At 40.6% G+C, this 18,410-nt stretch overlaps 1 protein-coding gene across 1 annotated transcript in view; it reads right to left on the bottom strand.

The window, feature by feature from the left end:
• VGLL4 (vestigial like family member 4) overlaps positions 1 to 18,410 on the bottom strand; it is a 99,829-nt gene that overhangs the window by 38,630 nt on the left and 42,789 nt on the right. Inside the window, exon 2 of the mRNA XM_036738538.1 lies at positions 9,981 to 10,170. Coding sequence (XP_036594433.1) covers positions 9,981 to 10,170 — 190 coding nt within the window. The remainder of the gene's footprint in view (positions 1 to 9,980; positions 10,171 to 18,410) is intronic.

Here is an 18,410-nt window from a genome sequence, read left to right as displayed (position 1 = left end):
CCCTCCTTACCTGCCCAATTAGCTTCCCTGGCTTCCTTCAAGACTCAGCTCAAATCCCACTTTCTGCAGGCAGTGTCTCCCTGTTCTCCCACCTCCGACTGCCCTCCTTTCAAAGATGACCTTCTGTCTACTCCGTATTTTATAAATCTTGCACAGTTATCGCACACACCCCACCCTAGACCCCATTAGAATGTAAGATCTAGGAGGGCAGGAATTGTTTATGCTTTTATATTACCCAGGGCTAAGCACAGTGCCTGGCATATGGTAGGTGCTTAATAAATGCTTCTGGACTGACTGACGGACCCAAATCTCTGAAGCTCAAGGATAAGCAGAATCTACTGCTCCATCTTCATTCCTAATACAAAAGCTAGCATGAAAGAAGAAAAGTGGGTGGGAGCAAGAGGTGGCGAAGGACAGTATAATTCCTAAGAACCAGGGCTGAATCTCGAAGTGGGAGAATAGAGGCAGGAGCAAAGCAGCAGTGTAATATAACATAAACAAAGACCAAACTCCTGGCTCTATCCCGAACCAGTTACACATCTGTGGAAAGGATCTCGAGTGGTCTGAAATCATCATTCCTGGTCCAAAATCATCAATTAATTAAATTATTAATTATTAAGTGCAAGCAGCAGTTTCACAAGGGAACCAATAAAGAGGGAAACAAGCCTCTTGAGAGGCAATATGGAATAGCATCTAGACGGCTTCAGCAGAGGGGTCTCAGGATCGTAGATTTAAAGCTGGAAAGGACTTTAAAGGTCATGTGGTCCTACCCTATTTCATTTTACAGAGGAGGAAACAAAGGCCCAGACGGTTAAGTTGACAGACAGACATGGGATTTGAACCTGGGTCCTCTCACTGCAAATCTATTATTCTTGACACTGGACCACCTGGATTTGAATCTTGCCTCCTATACTTACTGGCTGTTTAACCTTAGGAAGTCATTCTACTTCTCTAGGATATGAAAGTGAATTATGTAAGAGCTTCATTTATATTTTGTTTATTTGAATTTTGTTTCATCTTTCCTTTCATCAATCATTCAGTAAGCGTTTAGTAGGAACAACTAGGTAGCACAGCAGGACAGAGCACCTGGAGTCAGGAAGACTCATCTTCCTGAGTTCAAATCTGACCTCAGATACTTACTAACTGTGTGACCCTGGGCAAGTCACTTAACCCTCTTTGCCTCAGTTTCCTCATCTATAAAATGAGCTGAAGAAGGAAATGGCAAACAACTCTAATATCTTTGCCAAGAAAATCCCAAATGGGGTCACGGAGAGTCTGACACAACTGAAAAAAATGAACGAATGACCAAAGCACTTATTAAATGTTTAAGTGCCAAGCACTGGGTTAAGTTGGTGTTACAAAGACAAAAATAGAACAGTTTCTGCATCAAGGACCTTACACTCTTTTAGAAGTTTTATGTCTTGACTAATATGGAAATATGTTTTGCATGTCCGCATATAATATTGCTTGCCTTCTCAGAGAGAGAATTTAGAACTTGAAAATCTAAAAAGAATGAATGTTTAAAATTGTTTTTACATACAATTGGGAAAAATAAACTATTAAATAAATGTATATACTTTAAAAAGATGTCTAATGTTCCACATACGTAATATATGTGGAAAATATGCCATATTTTACATATACATGATGTCCCCCAAAGTCTTGGTGCAGTTTTCTATTATTAAAAGCTTTAAATTGCATTAGGAAAGGAATGTCCTATGTGTGTGCACATATGTGCATGTGCACAGAAACATACATATGTACACATGTGAATATACATATGTATGTACATATAGATGCTTGTGTACATACACCCCTCCCCCCAGACTCATTTAATTTAAAGGGAAAAAACAGTAAAATAAGAGGTTACATAAATTCAACTGTGAGATTTTCTATCACTCCAACTTTCAGGGGCATATCAGAATTTCCTTTTTTGTCAGTTTTACACTAGATCATGCCTTCACTGGGGATAGCATCTTAAGTCAAAGATACTGCCAAGGCGTCTTACTCACTAGCAAGTGGAGAAAATGCCTGAGCACCACCTGGTCATGTTAAAAACAGCCATGATAAACCGTAGGAAGAATATCCTCTCACTTCTGACTGCCTTGAACAAACCGCACACCCTGATACTGACTTATCAAGCGACCCAGCCAACTCCTGAAACTCAATTTCACATCGTCCCTATTCCAATCCATCAATATCATTTCTTAAATGGTTCCAGCAATAGGAAGGTAAGGAGGAGGGGAGTTCAAACGGAGGACGACAACATGATTTGATTCCTTATACTCAGCAGTGCACTTAAGACTGTCAGACTTGGAGGCTCTGGTCCAGAATCTGGATCCCCCATTTGGCAGAGCGGATAGCTACCGCCAGATCCAGTATATTACTGCATCATTAAGTTCTTTAATTGTGCTTTGGAGACAAACTAGGAAGAAACTTCAAATTGATGGACCTTTTTTGGAGGGAGGGGGGGAGTTTGGGTGTGTTTTGTTTTAAAAAAAGCCCAACAAGACAATGCAGAAAAAGCAAGGCACCAACCAAGCACACAGACCAAACCCTTCCCTTCATATCCTTGTTTTCTCTTTGCGATGGCAACAATGTGCCTGGCACAGATTTTTATAAAAACAAAAACAAAAAAACTTTTCCCACAAAATCCAATCATGCAGAGTATAATTCTATGTATTTCTCTCGCATCCAGGCAATAAGTCTGGAAAAAAAAAAAAGCTCTTTAAAAAAAAAATCATCATGCCTTTGGCTTCCCTCTCTGCAGCTCCTCCACCACTCCTACTCTCCTGAAGGTAATGGCACTTGGGTGCACTCTGAGCACTGAATGGCTCCATGGTGTAACAAATAAGAGGCCTTAGGAGGTCACAAAAGCAAAGGCAAGCTTAATCCCATGACTTGTACAGAAACAGCTGCAATTTGCTGCCCCAGGAGTGTGGCATCTTCATGTCTGTCTACTGGAAACAAACCTAAGTGATCCAAGGGAGACAGACAGCAAACAGAAGGAGGGACACAAAAGGACCCACATTTCAAAAGATAAACATATACTTCCTTTCTCAAATCCCAGAATAAACGCATTGGGTCTCATCCGGAATCTCTTAGCAAGACAGTTCCAGCAAAGTCCTTTTTTAAAAATGCTATTTTATGTGCGCTGACTAGCAGGCTCTCAGATAACAACACTGTTCTTTAGTGGGTGTTTCTTGTTACTTAAAGGGCTGGGATTTTTCATTGTTCTCCCCCACACACACACACCCCACTTTAGCAGAGTGCAAAATAAAATTCCAGCCAATAAAGGCTGAAGGGTCTCTTGTGAAACAATAAGGTGACTGTGGAAATCCCAGGTACAGTTAGATAAATGAGCTTCATTCCCTTTTTTCTGCCCCTTTGACTCTTGGCACCCTTGGCATTTGCTTATTGTGTGTGTTACTTGGCAGAGAGGACTCCAGGAAAAGAAATGGCTAACCAGCTTTCCAAGCTCCCTGGGAGGACTCTTAAGGCAGAAATGATGCCTGCTGGGAAAAAGCTGATGTCAGCTCTTAAGAGCAGAGCTCCCTTCAAGGATAAGGAGGTCTTTGTTTTCAGCTGAACTGTGAAAATGAGAAAATGCCTCCTGCCTGACAAACAAGAGACCCACACAACATAGGTCAGGCCTGGGACCTCTATTTAAAGGTACAACACTCGACTGGCCTCTTGGTTCCATCTATATATATATAAAACCTACAGATGCATTTCCCATTACAGAGCAGTGGCCATAAAGAGCAAACAACGCCAGCACAAAAATTAGCTACATTTTCATCATGGCTGATATTATATAATCCATGCTAGGGTGATGGGGGCACGACTAGTCTTTATAACAAAACAGTTTCCAGATTTCACTTTTCTGATACAGGGCAATTATTAAAAGTAAGGTTTGTAACACCAATTGGGAAGTAACATGTGCTTGAAACCACTGGGGAAAAAAATCAGAAGCAAATGTTAATTTAATATTATATCTGTTCCCGAATAAACTACTCATGTAGGGATACTATAATTAAAGCTACAAATATGGTTTTTAAGGTATTTTAAAGTGGGGTGGCAGTAAGAAGGTGGAGACTCTACCTCCATCTAAACTAAACTTTTCCCAGTTTGAACCAGAGTGCTGGGGGGGTGGGGTAGGGGGGTTGGGAGGAGAGAAGGAAAGGAGGAGGAGGTGAAAGAAAACACACTATTTAAGGAAATCAAATTGGGCTAGGAAACTGAAAAAAAAAAAGTTGTGTCCTGTTTAAACACTTTTCAAGCCAGTCACAAACTACTCAATTTAGAAATTTTCCAACCAAGGCTACAATAAGTCTCTACCACTATGTTAATCATGATCTGAGTTTCAAGACAATAATTGGTCCTTCCTAGATTATGGAGAATAACAGAAAAGCATCTAGTGTTCATTTCCACAATAAAATTATGTTTTTAAAGCCTATTCAAGGTTGCAGCTCCTTAGTGAGTTTCTCCTGAATACTCCCTGAAGGAAATTACTAACTATTAAATACCCAACCTAAGATTTTTCCATTTTCTCCCGTTCTTCACTGTTGACATGCAAATATTTTCACTGGCTTATGACATAGCATGATTGTGTATTTATATTTACCCCAAACCTAATGTTGTCTAGAGCATTCTGGGGGACCTCGATGTGTGATTTCATTGGTAAAGGAAACCTGAAGAATGTCCTTCTCCCAATTTAAGTGGCTAACTAGAATCCTTGGTTTCCTTGGAGACTTGGCTCAAACACCATGAAGCCAACATCCCCCGCTTTCTCCCATGGTGAGTGCCTTTCCTGAACAACTTTGTATTCCATTTCTATATATTATGTATTTTCTTACATACATACATACATGTGTGTGTGCATATATACATATATATTTGTACACTCACAGTCTCCCCTGTTGGGATATAAGCTCTTTGTTTTTCACTTTCTGTCCCTATTAGAAGAGGGCCTGAAACTTAAATTCCTAATAAATGCTTGTTGATTAATTGATTAATGAGATTGACAGTCTTGAAGAGTTGCTTTGGGGCACTGGGAAGAGAATGCATACTTCCACTGCTTCCCCAATGTTTAAGTGATAAAATTATTTGTTTTTCATTTTTCTCTCCCTATTTTGTGCCTTCAGCAAATGACCAAAATCCAGAAAAAGATGAGGAACAGAAAAGGAATTATCCAGAAATTGGAAAAATCACTCCTGAGTAATTAAGAATGAATTGTTTTCTACACTGTGAAATGAGGCAATTATTTATGTCAAATGATCTCTTAAGTCCAATTTTCGATGATCCAACTTTACGGAAAATGCCAAAGAAATGACTGGTTACCAAGAAAGCATCAATTGATATATTTCACTCCCAAAACAGCCTGACTAGTAGCACAAGGAAATGTTTTCTTTCATCCAGTCCTTCCTTGTTCATGAAAGTCTATCAAAAATAGTTAGCTCAGTTGGTTATGACACGGGGTGAGCTTTGCTCAATTCCATGGCTACAGATATGGCCTACTGTATTTGCCTTCCCAGTAAATATCATTTAGCTAAGGAGTGTGTACTAAATGAGTATTCATCTCTAGTCCTGGTAGACAAAGAAAAACCACTCGTGCTCTGGATGAAGGATTATTAGCATTATCTAGAGACACATAAGAAGTGACTTACTAACTGAGAAAGAATAGCAATGTTATCATATTATTATTAGGTGCTAAACTGCAAAAGAAAATCTGTAAAACTAGATTAGCATATTAAGAAATTTCACCTGCTAAGAACTATAAATTCCTGCCCAACCTAAGACTGATAGAGGTAACAGGGTAAAAACTCCATTCCCCCTTTACAAATATATACTTAAACCAGTGAAAACTACTTCAGTTTGGAGTGTAATTTACTGTACCCAAAACTCTTCAGCTCAGAGGCTCCCCATCAAATTCCACCTGTCAGCCAGCCCAGAATAAGTCTCTTTAAAATAAACAACCCTTTGGCAGATTCTTTTCACCACGTCAACTTGGTTTGAGTCACCTATTCTAGCTACTTCAAATTTCTTATTGACACAAAAACACTTAGCCTTTTTACTAAGCTAAAAAGAGCCTGATTAAGTGTCCAGGTAGAGTCAATTGGGTTGTGTGTGTCAGCAAGGGGTAAAAGAAATACTTTACATCACTTTTAAGGTTCAAAATTTCGCAAGGTAAAGGGAGATACCATTCCTAATTTACAACTATATCAAATTTATAAACATTTCATATTTTCCTTTAAAAAAACAACCAGTAATTTCACATGAACTTTAGGATTTCCTTTTAACTTTATCATTAGGTATATTTCAACTAGGGAGTAAGAAATAAAGTTCTTAATTCAAGATAAGACATTAACCACAGTTTTTTTCTCCCAGAGACAAATGACAATTATAAGCTCAGACACTGGGCCGGAGAACTCCAGAGAGCTTTTCTGTGTCTTTTTCAGACACGGTCTCTCTATTAGGTGGTTTTGCTTAACTATTTTTCTTAGTTATAAGAAAGGATTCAATACCAGGGGAGGTTTGAGGGCTAGGGGAACTGCTATTTCCAAAAATGACTGCCACATAAAAACAAAAGACTTTAACAAAACTTCTTACAACAAATGATTGAAAAAGCACAGATTCGAGCAAGTTAGAAAATAGGATCTGACCCAATATTCAGGTACGTTTGATCTTTAAAAGAAACCCATATGATACCACTTAAGTGGGCAAACCACTCAGATCAGCTATTCCACTTGCCACTGCAAAATAGAGGCTCCTCAAAATTAATGATTAGACTGGAGCTCATTTCAATGAGACACATAAGAAGTGACTCATTAACTGAGAAAGAATAGCAATGTTATCATATTATTATTAGTTGCTAAACCGCAAAAGAAAATCTGTAAAACTAGAGAATCCCCATCGACTATCAGAGATCTGCAGCTCACACTTGGGAGAATCTGGTTGATTTTACTCTTCTCTGCTCCCCACCTCCACCCAAGACCCACCCTTGGAAATTATTCTTACTATACTTTTTAACCAGACAAGGACTTTATATACACACTGAATTTCCCCTCTGGTGGGGAAAAAAAAATTTCTCATGAGCATTGTATGGGTAAGGAAATCTATCGAAAGGATAAAAGAGCAGGGACAGGGATAAGAGCCCTGTTCCTGGTTTGTAGCTCCGAGGTACCATCTTCTCTAGAGTAAAATCCAACGAAATTCAGTAACCCTCTCTGCAGCCTCCTACTCTGCGCTCAACAAAGCCAGATTCTCCAGCTAAGTTTGGAAAGTTATCTAAATACAATTGTTTTCATGAAATGCAGCCAAACCATATATCTTTGAAACCTCTGAGCTAGCTGCCAAATCTGTTTTTTGAACACTGCTCCTTCCCCAGATTTATTATGATTTTGTAAATGATAAAATAAACAAAACACATTTTATTACAAGTTCTTAGATTTAAGAGCACAAAAACAAAAGCATATTTTTATGAACTCCTATAGAGATTAAATATAGTATACTGTCAACATCGGTCTAATTCTGCTCCAGAAGAAAAGATGAGAGGCCTGTAAACCATTACAGAAAACCTTGGTTTTAAGGGACTACACTGTAGCTTTCAATAGAAAAACTTTTATCAAATCAAACAACTGCATTTACTAAATGCCACTACAGAAAGGCACTGAAAGGTAATATGTCCTTAATAAATGCCCATGAAAAACTACACTAAGTTTTTATAAAGCATTAGCAGAGCATGAAGAAACATCCTTAAAATTAATCATTAGCTGAAACAAGGAAAAGAAAATAGATGATACAGGTTAATTAAATGCTAAAGTAGAACCCCTAGTTAAGCTCTGGGGCAAATCTTTGAGACCTGAGTTCTATTTAACTCAAGATTATTCATCGCTCTTTGCCTAGCTACTCACAAACCTGCCACAAGCAGAGTGATGTATGGCGATGTTATTTTTGGTTTTCGACTATCTCAATCTGAAGCCAAATGAAAACAGTATATGAAATTTGGTCCTTCCAACTCTGTCATCTCAGACTGAATGCTAAATAAAGTACTATGATTGCACAATGGCCAGGGACATTTGAAGTTATCACAGAAATCCTGAAATTACTTTCTAACAACCCCCCACCCCCAAATTACATAATAATTTCACAAATGCTGCCTTTTAGTGTAAAGGTATCAGATGAATGCAGTTTGGAGTCATCAAATCAAACGGGACCTCAGAGTGTATCGGAGCCATCTAATCCCAACCCCCTCATTTTACAGATGAAGGAACTGAGGCTTAGAAAGTTTCATTAACTTGCCCATGGTCACACTGGTGGCTGACACCAGGTCTTGACACCAAGTTCAAGGCTTTCCACTGTGCCATTGGCTGTGAAGGGACATACATCACGCTCCCCAAAGAACAAAGGACTCTAAACAGTTAAACAGACAGGATTTTTTTCCTCCTCTCCACTTGTGAGATTCCATTGTTTTGCATTGCCTTGGTCCTGGATTCCTGATTTGTAGCAAATTCCAAAGCTAGAGACTGCAGGCTCAGCCTCTGACTAACACCACAGTGATTTATTTGAAGATAAATACCTCCGTCAGTGTCTTATGACTGAACACAACAGGCCAAAGCAGGCTGGAATGTGTGGAATGCAGCAGGCTGCCTGGACCAGGGCTGCAGGCTCCACTTATCAAGCTACCTCTGATTGCTCAAGTGTTCAGGATCACTTCCTCCAGTGAGGAAGGAAAGAGGGGAACTCTCTGCGTTTCAGATTGCTGCCAGAAATAGAAGCATTCCCAGAAACAAGAACTGGGGAAGAACAGCATGTGGATTAATTACAAAACAATTAGCTCTCAATTTGTCTCTCGGCCCCTCTTCCCCTTCCTTGATGCAGCAGGGGGAGTGGCCAGGATGGACGAGCAAGAAGCCACCTTTAGAGCTATGTAGAAGACGTCACTCCTTTTATCTTTTACGGATGGATTGCCAGGGATTGAATGTGATCACACAAATAAAGTCTGATAACAACTGGTGCCCACACAGTTGTCAGACCAGACTCTGCTGAGCAGCTGGCTCGATGTCTCCTGGCCCAGGAAATATGTAAAGCATTTCTCTCTCTTTCCAAGGAGTGTGTATACTGGGAAGACAGCAAGAGGGAGAAGTCAGAATATAGTACAGTGGAAATTACTTTCAAATATAGGTAGAGATGTTCCATAAATGTGTTGTCACCTCCATTAGAATGTGCCTGGCATATACTGAGTGCGTAAGCCTAATTCTTTTTTGTCCATTCATTCATTAGGCATTCATCTCATAGCACTGGCACTAATATTTAACATATGTAGCAGAGTAAGTTTAAATTCTGTACCTCTACAGAAAAAAAAACTATAAAGGACTTCACAGAAACAACCTTTCCCTCCTTCTCTAGCATGGAAGTGCTACAACCCAGGATCAAAGAACGCATCTGAAAAGGACATCTAGTCCAATGATAAATAAGGGAACGAAGTGGAAGAGCCAGAATTTGAACCCAAATTCACCAACAGTAGATCCGAGGCTCTTTCCTGGGCACCACAATGCCCATCTATCAAACATCACTCTTCCCAAGGATACATTCTGTATATGCGTGGCATGTATATATGTGCCTATGTGTGTATACAGACAAGACAGAAAACAGCCTATGGGATCAGTAACCTAGGAAGTTGTGGCTGAGAGACATAAGGCACGCTAGAGCCACCCTACCAAAGTTTGAAAAGAAGATCAATATACATACAAGTCATCTGGAAAGAAATTCTCTATCAATCATTCAGATTATTTTTTTACACTGTATTAGTTCGCTTAAGGGTTGTTTCACCCTTTGGCACTATCAACAGCAGAACCAAACAGCGATTGATTTCAGAATCCCTGATGTCCGTACTCAGCCAATGGACTCTGAGGAATCCTGGGATTGAGGTGCACATGAGACCCAAGTGGGGCTACACAGAACAAAAAGAAGACACTCACAAATGGGGGTTGAAGATACGACTCATCTTGGACACATGGTCGTTTTCACAGTCTAGGTCATCGTCCCCTTGTTCCACACTAAACTTCCTCTTGCTGGGGCTGATGGGAGGGGGCCCTGTCCGATGATTGGTGAGGGCAGGGGACACAGGAAGGGCTTGCATTCTGGGTTCACCTCTTAGAGCAGCTTCACCTGTAAGAAGAGAGGAGATGCAATCATCGAGCGTAAGCACATGCCCACAATTCAATCCCTTCCCCCTCTCCTCCCAAGTCAATTCTGACTCTTTCCAAAATTGTTCCCACTGGAAAGTTTTGGCATTTTGGCCAGATGCCCACCGTGCTCAGAACATGGTTTGAGTGCATGGTTAGAAGCCAAGCATGAACCATTTTATATAAGATGTGTTTTTTTAAGCACAAGTAGTCTTTAGGGTAAAGTTTAAAAATAAAAGTTGGAATAAAATAACAGGGAGAAAAAGAGCCTGTTTACCATAAGTAATCTCAAAACCTCATCAAACACACAGGTTTTGAAAGGGTCTTGATTCCTGGCCCATGGTATGAGACAAACTCAATACTGAGCTCATTAAAACCAGAGTGCCAAATTAACTTTTCTTGGTTGTTACATTTTTATCGCTCTTTCTGGCACGCTACTTTGTTTAAAAAGAATTTATGAGTTAGTAGTTCCCTTATTTACAGGAAAAAAAAAAAGAAATCAAGGAAGAAGAAACATTTTCTTCATTTTTGGTATAATCAACCAGTCCACAGGCATTTATTAAGCGCTTACTGTGTTCCCGGTATTCAAGATACAAAGAAAGGCAAAAACCATCCCTGCCCTCAAGGAGCTTTCAATAGAAGGGGGAAGAAAATGTAAATAAATAGGCATCTACGTGATATAGAGTGAGAGATGATGGAAGGTAGCCTTAGAAAAGAAGGCCCTAACAACTGGGGGAATGGGAAGAGAAACAGACTTCGAACATCATCAACATCAAAGTGATGACAAGGCTTCTTACAACCATAACATGACTGGAATTAGGTGAACTGTTAAACCGAGAGAGTGTAAGATCCACGAATTACCCAGTTTGGAAGTCTGACCTAGTGGAACACCCAAGCTCTCTCGGCCATCCACGAAACAAAACTATTTAAGCTAAGTTATCTTTCTCATTGATTGAAAACGAAAAGAAATTTAGCCTTTTATTTTTCCACTAAGAACACAGCCCATAGCATTTAAACATGCATATACTCTTAGGATCACAGATGACAGACAAAGAGCAAGAAGAGAGCACAGAGGCCATCCAGGTCTATCTGCTCATTTTACAGACGGGCAAACCGAGGCTCACAGAGGTGCAGCGACTTAACTTGCCCAAGGCTTCCCAGGTGAGAGCTGGAACAAGGTCATCCAACTCCATGGTATCTGTGCTTTCTCCTTCACCAAACTGCTTTAAGCTCAAAGTGAGAACAACACTTTTAGAAGGTTTTAATTTATGTGGGGGTGGGGGAAAGGGGAAGAGGAGAAGGCTGGCAAGGGCAGAATAATCAGTGTTCCCACAGGCAGTAAAGAGCTCAGAAAGCAAAATTATTTTATCACACCAAGTATTGGTCTCTGAGGCTTGAACCATTTTTATTTCCATTTGGTCCCAATTTGGGAGTAATATTAGGATAAAGTCAACTTCATCCGAGGCCTTGTGGTCCCTGAGAAAGGAAATCTTTGTCTGCCACCACTAATTTTCATATCATCACTGATGTGTGGATGGTTTTCTAACAGTCATCTATTTCATTCACGTATGACAAGTGTGATTTTGTTGGGGAAAGGAGGAGCAAGAAGCAAACGTTCTGAATGTTTACCAGGAAAAATAAACATGTTGCCAATTTAGTCAGCACGATATAAACTAGCAAATATATAGTGACCCATAATACACCACAAGTCAGACTTCCTTTTAGAGATGCTGGCAGCAAAACTAAAGTGGAACTTTCCATTTCAAACGAAATGTCTAAAAAACCACGACCTGTTCTGGCCTGGGACGTTCAGAAACTCAGGCCTAGATAAGCTTGTCACATACAGAATTAGGACCATCCCCATATTTAATCATAGGATTAAAGTCAAAAGAAACCTAAACCATCCAGTTGACTACCAACACCCCCATTTTATAGACGAGAAACTGAGGCCCAGGAAAGCTACAACCTTCCTGAGGTCACACAACTGGGATTTGTGCTTAGGTCTTCTGATTCTATAACACACAATGCTCCTTCCAATATACTAAGAGTACACAACAGGATCTTAGAGAAGAATGAGATCTGTGTGAGCTGGAACAGACTGGGGAAAACTTCAGCTTTAGAGCATGGGTGGGATTTAGCAAGGGAGAGGCTTACCCCCAGGTAGTGGTGACAGCCATTCATCTGATCCTGTTTAACTCATTAGTTAACCAATGAACATTTAGTAGGCACCTACTATGGCCTAAGCACTAGAGAAGCTTCTAAGTAGTCCCAGTGCATCCCATGTACACAAGTCCACTAAGTGGAGGCATGAATAAACACTGGAGTTGTTCATGGTTCTCCTGAACCTTGAGGGCCCTGCCACCCTCAACAGGGCTGTGTGGACTGGCTGACAAAGTGCCTGAACTTGTGTAAGCTTCACAATTTCATACTCCATTATTAATTTTGTCTCCCCAACTAGACTATATGCTCCTTGCTGGGACTCATGCACTTAAGATAGTGAGGTAACCCAATGAATAATGATTAACAATATTATTATTATTATTATTATTATTAGTGGCAATAATAATTTAACACAGAACTTCAGAGTTACGAAATGCATTTGCTCACTTGATGCCTACAACAGTGCTGTAAGATTACACAGTACAATGCATCATTATTATTCTGATTTTAAAGATGGGGAAACTGAGGCAAAGGCCAACTGACTTGCCCAGATTGACTCTGATTTAGTGGTAGAGCCCAGGCTAGACAGAGGTCTCTTGACTTTAAGACTCATGTTCTTAAGCTGGGTCAATCACTCTTAGGCAGCAAAGGAAGGAGGATTTTTTTTTCTAATGATAATCGCTAGCATTTACACAGTACTTTGAAAACACATTATTTTATTTGACTCAATGCATAAGGTTTTTCCCATATTGCCTACATTCATCAAAGCAACAGAATCTGTTACCACTTTATGAAGAGTATGCTGATCAAGATTAAAGAAAGGACCACAGCGTTTAGATTTACAAGGGGAAGGAAGGGATACAAAATTGCATAGAAAATAACTTTGCCGTACTTTCTGAAGACAAATTTTGAGGATAAACCTTGCGTAATTCAAGGTTCTGTTATATCACAAACTAAATCTCTGTTGTGGCTTCCAAGACTTAAAAAAAAAAAGCTTGTTTTCTGTTACCTCCCCCTCCCCTTAACAGTGTGTGGATCTAAAGGAGAGGACTGAAAGCACCCTCCAGCCTGTTGAAGAAACTGCCCAGCTCTAGGAGCGATTGGTCTCCTTCTGTCTGACCACAGGCTGCGGCCCCCAGAACTGACATCATCCTGCTGGCAAGGCAGGACCCTGATAAAACAAGTGGACTCTCCCACCTCCCAATCCATCTCAGATCTCCCCAATTCATTACTGTACAGACCAGTGTCTGTGCAAGAGCACAAACACCACCAGCCAGCGCAGATTCATTTTCTTTCAAATAATACTTCTCTTTGTCTCAGAGAGCAGCAGCTGGGGATAAGCCTCTTTCAAATAGTTCAGCTTGTGCCTATTCATCCCATTTAACTTTGGGGAAAAAAATAGGGCTGTTGGGCAACATGATGAAATACATAGAAGGCAAACAGAGATAACCATGTGACGTAGTGTCTGCCTGGACATAGTATGAGTTGGACAGTTCTACCTAACTCAGAAACAGAGCCCCAGCCCCAGCCTTCCTCTAGCCAGCCAGGAGTGTGTTTGCGTGCGCGCACGCGTGTGTGTGTATGTATGTATGTGTGTGTATGTGTGCGCGTGTGTGTGTGCGCGCACGCACACAATGACTCTGATTTACCAGTACCATCCCCACAGGTCATTTACAACAGAAACTAACATTGGTGAGGGTTGGTGATGACATCAGAAACATTCTGCAGTTTCCTTTGATTATTCCCAATTTCTGTTTACCTTGTTTGTAATTCTGTACTATTCATAGTAATTTGTGGCTGTGTCTCATCTCCTCTACAAAACTGGAACTCCTTGAAGGTCACTGCCTAGTGACTAACAGGGCACTGAACATCAATTAAGAAATATTTATGAAATAGTGGATGATGGTAATAAAATCTGCTGTGAGAATAACCTGCCTTATTGGTTATTAATAATATCCAGAAACATCATTTAAGAAATATTTATGAAATAGTGGATGGTGGTAATAAAGTCTGCTGTGAGAGTAACCTGCCTTATTGGTTATTAGTAGTATCCAGATTTATAAAGGCTGAAGGATAGTGGAACACTTTATATATGTTTGCTGTGGAATGAGATCTCAATCTCATGATATTAATATGTAATGAGATATCAATAACATTGGATCTTCACAGCAACTCTGTGAGGCAGCTACTATTACCTCTCAGCTAAAGTTGAAAAAGGTTAAATGACTTGGTCCAGGTCACTCAGTTATTAAATGTCAGAGGTGAGATTCAAACTGAGGTCTTCCTGACTCCAGGTCCTACACACTACCAACTGTGCCATGTAGCTGCCCCATAATTATTATACAGCAGTTAACTATCAACGAACTCAATGTAAGATTTTTTCCCCCATGTTCTAGTTTTTTAGGAAAAAGAGATGACAAGGGAAAATACTGATATTAGGGTTTCATTCGAGAAAACTCCTCCAAGAGTATGTGCTGACAGTGCTATCAAGTCAGGCCAACATCTACCCAAATTCAAACAGAAACGGGGGCCACAAAATCATACAAAAGGATCCCTGCAGGTTGCATGTTGATTTTTTTTAAATGTAATGTTGTCTGTGTTTTATTTTTATTTTGTTAAATATTTCCCAATTACATCTCAATATGGTCTGCGCCTCACTGAGGAGTGTCACACCCTGCACACGGCTCACAGGCCTCACGTTTCACACCTCCGCACTATAGCCACATTTGCAACAGACAGCAAGCTCTGAGAAAACATCTTAGCAAGGGGCAGCACTTCCTAGCACGATGGTGGGGCTTGCTTAAAATGAATCGTGATATAGTGTGCTACATTACTGTAACTGTATTGTATTACACGTATTACATCATAAAGTAATACTGCTCAGAGGAAGTGTCAGTGAGGGTGTGTAGGAGATACCTAGATCTGCTGTTCAATTAAGACTAAAATTGATAATGACAACGGAAGGCACTGGGAGATTATAAAATCATTGTGGAAAGCGTTGATCGTATTCAGTACACTGTACCACAACAGGAAAGCAGACACAAAATAATTTTTTTTTTGTAAAGTTAAAGAAAAAACACTTTCTGATTAATCCTCAGTTAACCTGAAATTTAATTAAGCAGACTAGTACAATTCCTAATCATCAGAGTCTGCCTGTTCCTTGAATCTGGATAATAATTTGACCTTGAAAAAATGCTTTCAAGTATTATGTCATCTCACAGCAGTCTTGTAAGTAGTAAGGCAGAATGATTTCCCTTTACAGATGAAGAAACTGAGGTACTCAAAATGATGATTCTCTCAAATTTAACTAATTATTGACAATGCTAGCTGCCAACAGTCTGCTGACTAACACCTACGTTCTTAAAATGGGCAAGCAGCACGAGGAGGAGGAGCTTTCTTCTAATAACAGTCTAGCCTTTACACAGGACTTCCAAGTAAAGTGCTTTTAAAATACATTATTTCATTTAACCCTCAATAACCCCAATAATAAGTAGGTATTGTTATCATCCCTATTTTACAGATGAGAAAGCTGAGTCTGACAGAGGTTAAATGACTTGATAAGAGTCACACAGCTACTAAGGACTGGACGCAGGATTGAAATGCCAGTTTTCCTGTTTCCCAGTGAAAGGCTCTAACCACTATACCACCTCAATGGACTAGAGGAGGGCTATAACTCTTCAGTAAACCACCCTTCGCTACAGATTTACTGGGGCTCCCTTGGACTTCCTCACCTAGGATTCTAACCCCAAGGTGCCCAAGCAGATCTACCAATCACATAACAACCGCCCTGTATCCTTAATGATACAGTAGAAAGAAGGTGCGATTTATGAGTTGAAAGATCTGGTTGGCAGTCCCAGCTTCGTCGCTTACAATCTACAGGATCTTGGGGAAAATATCTACTTCTTTAAAACAGGGAAAATGCTATTTTCACTCTGTGCTTTACAGGGTTGTTGAAAGAATCAAATAAGATAACATATGAAACACTTTATAACCAACAAGGGCTACCTGGGGAGGAGAGGAGCTCTAGACCCATGATTTCATCATTGTGGGATCCTGGTGTGGAAACTCCCTCCACTAATACGGATCAGTAACTTCTTGGTCTAGTCTTAGAGGGTAGCCTGGGCATTGACCGTGGTCACACAGATGATGTCCGAAGTAGGACTTAGTCCCATAGCATCATGGGTTGGAGTTGGAAGGAATCTTGGGGAAAATCTAGCCCTAACCTCCTCTTTCACAGTTGAGAACGCTGAGGACTAGAAAAATGAATGACTTGTTCAAGGTCACACAGGTAACAGAGCCAGACTGGAATCCAGGTCCTCTGACTCCAAAGCCAGGGCTTTTTCCATTGCCCCAGGTCTTCCTAATGCTGAAACTGGCCATGCTCTATCGACCACATCTCCTCCATAAATATAAGCTCTTACCAGAACAACTAGTGACAACAAGGACATAGTCATTCCATGGAAACAGGACTGGGTTGGGGGTCTTGCAATTTGGAAAACGGTGGCAAGGAAGGTTATGTGGCCCTGATGTCATAAGCACCTGAGATCACGAGCACCTAAAAGCTTCCCTTTGAGACTGAAATCCAAAGCCATCATTACCAGGTGGTGAATAAGGCTTTGCCCCAGAGAACCAACATAATGGGAGGGGAAAATTAGTACTTCCTCCATGAAAAGGCCCACTCCTTCCTCTCCCCACCCCCATCTCACAAGTACTCCACTGGCCTTTGTAATCCCCCCTTTATGAGTCCCTACAATGTAGAACCTCCCAAATATACCCAGAGTTGGCTCTCTCCTAGGTAAGGATCCTCCCTCATATGGAAATAGGCTCAGTCCATTCCCACCCCGGTTATTCAGTGTCTCCAGTGTAACTGTCATTGTGGCAAAGAAATTCCAGGTACAGATGCCACCTCTGGACTGGAAAGGATGAGAATACAGAAATGACTTGGATAGAGAGAAAAGTCTCTGGATCTGTGCTAGAATATGCATATTCTCTATGCCTCACCTCCAAAGTACTGAAGGAAAAGTGGAAATGCAATTTTTAAAATGTGCTTGGTGTATTTACTGATACAGAGGGTGAACAGTGAAGGGCCTCTGAAAAGGGGGATTACAAGTGACCAGGACTTCAAGGGATCAGGATAACCTGAGGGAAGTCCCCAGAGCACGAGATGGGACAGCCCCCCTCTGCCATGGATTTTTGGGAACACAGGAGCAAAACTCAAACATGACAGGCAAGCATGCATGGGTTAAGTCATTATTGGAGAGAATACCTGCATTGATAAGATCATAGATCTGTTGAAGTATTGCTTGAATACAAGAATGTCTCTCTACTTTTGACTAACTGGATGGGGAAAGCAGTTTGAATGAGTGAAAGTTTTGCTACAGTACATGGTGTCCCAAAAATCTTAGTGCAGTTGTAAGCCACTAAAGCTTTGTGTTTCAATGGCTTACAACTGCACTAAGATTTAGGGGACACTGTCTATCTCAGTAGGCATTATCTTTGAGCTTGGCCTAGACTAACAGTATGCCTCCGAGTAGAACTCCAGCCAAAACATTAACAAAATTAGCAAATTCTAAAACGCTTAAAATCAATAATTTTCTTAAGTACCTTTAAATCACCTTCTATGAGATCAACATTGTTGATTTGTTTGGCAAACTTTATAGCCCATACAAAGGAAAACTAAAAGTATCATCAAAAATTCAAGATTGACAGTATCAGAATTCCTGCTTTGCCCCCAAAGAAAAGCAAATAGCCTGGCCATTACGCCAGCACTAGCCTGGAAGTCCACAGGTCCAGGTTCAAGTGTGACTTCTGCCTGGGAACATTCGCTACTTGTCCTGTCTCCTACATCCCCTGAACCAGAGTGTGGCCAGCCCTCGCCTTCTTATGAACTTCTGGGAATTTTTGTCCCAGTCACATCTCTGTGTTTGGAGTTGGTCCTGGCTTAGGCAGGAGTAGCTTCAGAAGTTTCAGCTGTATGGGTGAGTCCATGGGCTCTGGACTCTTAGGGCAGCAGTCTGGTGAAGCCCATGGACCCCTTCGAAGAATAAATGAATAAAATAATAT

Source organism: Trichosurus vulpecula, chromosome 9 (assembly GCF_011100635.1).
Source record: "Trichosurus vulpecula isolate mTriVul1 chromosome 9, mTriVul1.pri, whole genome shotgun sequence".
NCBI lineage: Eukaryota > Metazoa > Chordata > Mammalia > Diprotodontia > Phalangeridae > Trichosurus > Trichosurus vulpecula.
The sequence above is the reverse complement of the archived record's forward strand: the minus strand, read 5'-3'. Positions and strand labels throughout refer to the sequence as shown.